At 42.1% G+C, this 7,032-nt stretch overlaps 1 protein-coding gene across 4 annotated transcripts in view; it reads left to right on the top strand.

Moving 5' to 3' along the window:
• Positions 1–443: 443 nt before the first annotated feature.
• Positions 444–7,032, top strand: part of APP (amyloid beta precursor protein) — a 176,983-nt gene continuing 170,394 nt past the window's right edge. For 3 of the 4 annotated variants that reach the window (XM_008631662.2, XM_008631661.2, XM_008631657.2), the window contains exon 1: positions 453–629. In XM_008631662.2, coding sequence (XP_008629884.1) covers positions 510–629 — 120 coding nt within the window. In that variant the 5' untranslated portion in view covers positions 453–509. Of the gene's footprint in view, positions 630–7,032 lie in introns of all 4 variants that reach the window. The other variant, XM_008631658.2, reaches the window with a different exon arrangement.

Raw genomic sequence — 7,032 nt, 5'->3', positions numbered from 1 at the left:
TATGATAAAATAGAGCCTGTGTGGTCAACAAGGAGATGAACTACCGAGGGGCTTGAAAAAAAGATACACTGTGAGCTTTTTTAGGAAACTCTTGCTAAAAACTTGTTACTTTTTTGTTGTTAATAAACCCCTCCTCCCACAGTATAACAGCTATGTTGGGAAATTAAACTTCTATAATTGTGCTCCAGCTGTGCTTGTTGTTTTGTATTTACCCCAAGTTGGTAAGAAGACAGTTTTGGGCCACAGAACAGTTTGCTTACAGCTTTAAAATTATACTATTGTAATCTGAACTTCTGTGAAGACCCCAATTTGCATTTCTCACATCTTCCTGAGTAAAAAATTTGGTCTTTGCTGCAATGGGTGGATGAGTCTGGAGTTTGTTTCAGGCTTGGTTGACCTGTTGCTGCTTTGGCTGGACTGAAATGTCAGATGTGAGCTTAAAACTTTTCTTCTCCTTCCAGGTGCCTGCTGATGGAAATGCAGGGCTGCTGGCGGAGCCTCAGATTGCCATGTTCTGTGGCAAACTCAACATGCACATGAACGTGCAGAATGGAAAGTGGGAATCAGACCCCTCTGGCACCAAGACCTGCATTGGGACAAAAGAAGGAATTCTTCAGTACTGCCAGGAAGTAAGTGCTGTCTCACAAATAACTGTAGTGGTTGTTCGTTCGAAAGCCTAAGTGCAGGCATGTGCTGGAGAGTTCAGTCTGTAGGGATCTTCCGTTTTATTTTTTGACCTCTTCTGCTCCATTGCCTTCTTGTCCTTTCTGAAGAGGTTCTCTCCAGCGCTTGCTAAAACAGTTTCAGGAATTGGTTGCTGAGGGAGTCACTGGGACTGTTGGAAAATTTTGTCTCTCTCTCCTCTACCCTGGGGGGATAATTTTTGTATAGTATGTGTGCAGTGGACTTCTTTCTTATAAAGTGTTCTGAATAAAGCTGAGGTGGCAGTTTATTACTTAAAATGCCCTTGGTCTTTTTGGACTAATTTGGAACAATAAGCTGAAACATGACTTTTGTTGTTCTACCAAGACACTGAAATGCACTTGTGCAGTCCAGAGTTATTGGCCTCTGCTGCACACAGAACCATTCAGAATTTCTTAATAGAAAACCTTCCTCTACAGATGACATCACAATGACTGATTTCATATTTGAGAGCAGAAACTTTTTACCCACTTGCTTATATCCTAAGAACAGATTGTGGATCTAATTTTGTTTTGTCTCCATGATGTGATAGTACGATAACCTCATACCACTGTGTAACAATTTGAAAAGAAAATGTGTTATTTCATGTAGTGAAACAAGAGGGCATGGTTCGAGTTGCCTTAGTCCTTACATTTGCTATGCCATCTCTTTTTTTTTTTTTTTCTTTTTTTGAGGGCTATTGCATATTGCCATAGCAGTAGCTGCTTTGTTTCCTAAATGTCAAACCAGTTCCTGTGAAAATATATCTTTAGAAAGCAAGAGAATTTATTTTTCAGGTCTTTGCTCTCTTAGCATCTTCATTCCTGTCATTTCACCCATTGATTGTTCTTTCTGGTTTTTGTAGTGTTTTGTTCAGTTTTTATTGCATTTGGGCAAAATATTCATTTTAAGGATGATTTTGTAATGGCAATTGAAATTGATTCTTCATCAGTAGCTGTGACTCTTTACTAAGAAAATTGCTTTGTGAAACTCATATTTTTGTTTGTCACTAACAAAAATACCTAACCTATCCTACTAGTACAGTTTCAAAGATTTCTTCTGGTTTTCTGTTGTCTTTGATTGATCTAAATAAAGTTGGCTTATGCATAATGAAATTATTGAGGGTGAGGAAAGGAATAATTAAAAAAGGAAGAGCATCGATGACTAAAGGTAATAAGGCTGTATGAATTTACAGAAATAAATATGTGAATTATGGAAGTAAGATTAGAAAGTTTGGGGGCTCAGTAGGTTGGAGGTTCAACCACAAATGCTGCAGGCAGGGAAGGATTGTGGAACAAGGTCTCAGAGCTGTAACTGTCAACCGACTTTCAGGTGATTTTGAAATTTGGGGTGGCATTTAATAAAAAAAGCCCTCTCAAAATAAGAGAAGAGGTAAGCAAAAGCAGTCAGAAGGTAATAGACAGATTGTTAAATTGATGCCTTTTCTTGGTCTTAAAATCAAGAGTCATACATGGTTAGAAGGGGAAAAGGTATTTTACCTTGGTATTTATTTTAAGGATCCTTAGGTGCACACGTCCAGGTCATATGCATCGAAATGCACCCCGCAAAATGCGCGCCGCAGAAGATCTGGTATAACATTATAGGTTTTACTAATTAGCATATCAAAGATTCCCCAGTGAGAGGCTCAAGTGAGTCCCCCTCCCCAAGGAGCCTTCCCCTGGATGGTTCTATCTTCATTTACAGAATGTGTTCTGAAGAGGACTTTGGGGACTGGGGCACACTGACCACTAGCTAGGAAGCTTCTAAAATGTTTAGTCTCTTAGCTTGACAAACAAGTCCAAGAATGTAGGCAAAAAGCACTAAGAATACTGTAGTTGTAAAAAGATATATAAGGGGTATAAAAGAAAAGGCAAAAAATGACAAAGAGACTAATAAGAAAAATTTTGACTCTCTAAGGTAAAAAATTGTTTGCCATGTATGGACACCAAGAGAGCTTAACTGGGCAAGGGTGCAAGCAACTTGGTCTGGCATAGATGTGAGTCCTGGCTGGAGCTGAGGAAGGTCTAAGGAACCATGATAGGTCTCTTTTAATGTGAATTTTTTTTCAAATCTGAAATTTTCTCGTAACTGAAACAGAGGAGAGACCTTGCATTACTTGGGTTTTTAAGGGTAAATACTTAAACTGCAGTGTGTTAAGCCCTATTTTGTGTGCTTGACTGTTTAGTAGCTTAGTGAAGATTAGATGATAATCATAATTTTGGAGTGTCTCCAGCTCCAGTTAAAAGTATGGCTTATGGGGTTCTGCCCTGTTGTGGGGCAAAGTGCTGGCAGGTCTACTCCCTAAAAATGGGTGAGCATTTATAGATTTTAGTTAATCTCTGTTAATTATGTGAGCAGTATGCTTTCACCAACTTGAAGTGAGCAATTCTGCTGTGGTCTGTTGAAACATGGGAATCTCGCAAACCGTCCCCATCTTTTCTTGCTGTGCTCACCACTATGCTTTCGGTTTGTTTGCTGGAAACTGCGAATGTCCTGCTGTCCTGCCATGTCCTTCCCACACATCTCCTTGAGATGCACAGTGCAGCTGCTCTAGGCTGCTGATGGAGAAGGGACAAGGTGGTCTGGGGCATAAGAGCATGAGGCAGCAATGGGGTCTCTGCCAGTAGGTGTTTTGGGGTGGGTGGAATCATGTGAGCCCCAGCTTTTTGAATGCTGGTAATAAATTCAGAAATTGATAGCAAGTATTAGGAAGTTCAGATCTGCTGACAGTAATTTGAAACAAAAAGCCACATGGAAGTTGATCCTGATGATCGGAAAAAAACTCCACTACTAAAGAAGTAGTAAAGTAGGTATGTTTAATTCCAGCGCTGGGACGCACGGGGGATTGCTCCTCCAAAATCATGCGTGCCGACAGCTTCATTCAGCTCGGTATTTATCGGGTTACAAGTTCCATATTCATTAAGTTTCGCAACATGCCTATACATATTCATCACCTAGCCCCGCCCAGCCTCGCTTCGTATTATAATGAACCCAAAAGTCATTTACATCCGCGTTGCGCTTGCATAGTGTTGTTTGGTGTTTTTTGGTAGGGGTCTCTGAGGGTCTTTTTGATGAAGGCAAGAACTCTTCCTCGTCCTGAACTTTTCACCTTTCTCTCCCGCGCATGCTCTTTTGTACCCCTGGCCTTTGAGACTAGTTTGAGCTAGTTCGCAGGATATCTGTCTGAGACTCCCCCTGGTTTTATCAGAGGTTTCTTATCTTTTCTTCTTGCCCTGGTATGCTGACCAAGCTGGATGCATTGTTCCTGACAAACTAATTCTCCTGCTTCCCATCCCCCTGATTCAATCCAACCCAGCAGCATGGCAAGAAGCTCCCAGTTCTGTACAACTCTTGCCCATGGTCTTCTCTCCTTCCCCACACCCCTTTGGCCAGATCTGTGGCATGCTGGGCTTTGGCTTTGGCCAGGGAATGGCACTGATGCTTTGCTATGATTAAACTTGCCCATGACCCCACAAGACAGATGGAAGAGTTGGTGTCCTGGGTTGCAGTGTATTCTATTACCATCCTCAGGAGCTGTTGAAACCAGGTGGGGCAGTGCTTCCTTGCCTCCTGCCCCCGGACTATCTTTCTGTTAATGGCCCGTCAATGCCATGCCCTGTGACTCAGAGATAACTCCCTCCAGACTGTCTTCTGTTAATGAGCCCATCAACGCCTTGCCTCATGACTCATCATCCCATTAGGAGATGCTCCACCCAGAGGGAGGAACCAAGCATTCCATCCTGGATATAATCTGAGATTCTGAACACCATAGACAGCCTTTCCACTGGATTCCCAGAGGACAGAAGCTACGTAGCCACCGCTAGACCTTCCGAGGAAGAGCAGGCCCTTTCTACAGGATCACTGCTTCGACAAAACCACATCCATCACTTCAGGAGGACTGCATTTTTATTGGACTGCCACCACCACCCTGACTAACAGGGTGTCAGGTTGTTATCCTGACTCTGTCAGTTTAGCCCAGTGTTTTCTGCCTTTATTTTTTTTTCTTTTATTTCCCTATTAAATTTTATTCTGACTTGGTGCCTTCCACTAGTTTGTTTTCAAACTAATACAGTTGGATAACAGCACCCACTTCTACCAAAGAAACTAATTTGTAGAAGGTTGCTAGTAAATGCAACTCAAACTGGCTTCTTAGCTTTACCCCTTGTTATTGTGGTTGGTATTCCAAATATACCTAGTATTTCCCTTGCTTTCTGCTGTTTACCTTGGCTGTAAGACAGTACTTGCTATCAGGGAATGGGAGAAATTTGCAGTTTCCCGTTAGCAGGAAGCAATAAGCAGCAAGGATGAGATGTTGTACCTCTTGTGTTGGAATAGTACGCAGGTTAAAATCTCCTTTTTGATTGCTTTTGCCAAATAATGATATTTTCCTTCCTTTCTTTTCTCTCCTTTAATGCTGCTTTTTTCCCCAAAAGTAGGATTGCTTCTTCCTATGTGCTTTTTTTCTTGCTCTAGGCAGAGGCTGTGTGTAAATGCCCTGCTAACCCAAGGGACAGGTACTCTTTCTGCATCTGCCTTCATGTTTCCTGGCACTGTGGCAGCTTTCTTGGTTCTTCACTCCTGCTCTAGCAGCAACTCTTTGTACCACCTGCTGAGGAAATGTTTTTTTTTTTTACCCAGCTCCAAAGCATGCCCTGAAGTGACAGCAAGCAAGGGAGGGTTTGGCTTTTCCACCCTGTACTTCTATTGAGAAATCTGTCCATCTGGTTTTTGTTGCAGATTCCTTGTGAGCGCTGTTCCACGCATTGTGATAATGACTGTATTGCAAGGGGCGATGCACTCCAGCTTGGGAAAGACCAGAAGGGACATACCAAAAGGAGCCGTTTGGGTGGAAACTCAGTGCACAAGTGCAGTGCTCTTGCTCTGTGGCTCCTTGGCTCGAAAATAATGCAAAATTAATTTATCAGGAAACTCTACTCACTGTTAATAAGAAAATGATACTTCATGTATTCTCTGGGTTTCATTTCTTCCTTGAAAGTATTTTTCAAAAAATAAAAAATACCATCTCTCTTTTCATCAGAACTTACAAGTAGATGTGTAACTCTGCCTCGTTGTTAGCTTTTCTTTTAAAAGAGCTTCTCTTGACAATGCAAGGCCAGATGCCCGAGTGATGGGCGGGGCTAGGAGGTGCATAGAGTACAGAAGGTCTTGTGTTTCTCCTGTAGAGATGTACTGTGAACCTTGAGATTCTCATTGTTTCCTCTTGCGGTCCACTGCCAGCTTAGGTGGATTTTGAAGTCTTGATGCAGGAAGTAGCAGTAGAGGAGCATTGCAGGGTGGAAAGGGAGGAACAGGGAATAAGCAGAACCACCTACATGTTTTAAAGATTAATGTTGCTTGGTTTTGCTTTACTTCTTTTGGGTGGGAGCTCAGTGCAGCACAGGAAATATCAGAGCTTATATTTGGAGAACACATCACAGAGTTTAAATGTGGCAAAGCTCCGACAGTAGATTGCTTTTTTGAAAGGAAATGGAAGATACTTAAATGCTGCCTTCCAGCTTCCTTGACTTCAGTTAAACTCTGACCCTGAACTTATAGGAAGTGGTCCTGGAAGCACAACTGCACATTCTCTTGTGTTCAGTGTGAGCTGGTGGCTTCTCTTGGTGTTTTTTTGTTTTGTTTGTTTTGTTGGTTGGTTGGGGTTTTTTTGTTGTTGGTTTTTTGTTGGTTTTTTTGTTTGTTTTGTTTTTTTAATACCACAAAATGAAACTTTCTTGGGTGGAATGAAGTGCTGTTTGGAGAAGTACAATTTATTAGTGGTTTCTTTTAATGTCAAACTAGTTAGTATGCTGCTGTATGGATTTTACATGTTACTGGGAATTAAAACCACATGGGCCTGATCTGCAAACAGATGCCAAGTGCAAGTGCTGCAGGTGCTAGAACAACAGGGCAATGATGTAAATTTGGATGGTTTACAGCTCTGTGTGCCAGAATCTTTAAGATGTTGAGTGATCTAGGTGACACTTCAGATGACGCCACTGGTCAGTGAGTCCTGAAACACCAGCTGTTTCAGAGGAATTTTGGGAAAACCCTGCCATACTACACAATTACTCGATAACTACCCCTGGGGAAAGTTTCTTCCTAACAGCCCCTTATGGGTAGTTAGCTGAGTTCCCAAAGCAGGCAGGGACCACTGCTCCTGGATTTGCCTTTTGTTGTTTTATGGAAGGAGCTGTGTTGCCCCCACCTACCATATTGAACTGCTGGGGTGGCACATTATTGTTGTAGAAAGGTGCTTTTGGAGGTCAGCTCCTGTCTTCCTAACAGTGTTCGTAAAACCCATCTGGAGCCTGCCCTTTGACAGAGTGTACCTTCAGTTACATGAATATGCTG

The sequence above is a fragment of the Corvus brachyrhynchos genome, unplaced genomic scaffold (assembly GCF_000691975.1).
Source record: "Corvus brachyrhynchos isolate BGI_N302 unplaced genomic scaffold, ASM69197v1 scaffold3, whole genome shotgun sequence".
In the NCBI taxonomy this organism is placed as follows: domain Eukaryota; kingdom Metazoa; phylum Chordata; class Aves; order Passeriformes; family Corvidae; genus Corvus; species Corvus brachyrhynchos.
Note: the sequence above shows the minus strand (reverse complement) of the source record. Positions and strands in the feature narration are given on the sequence as shown.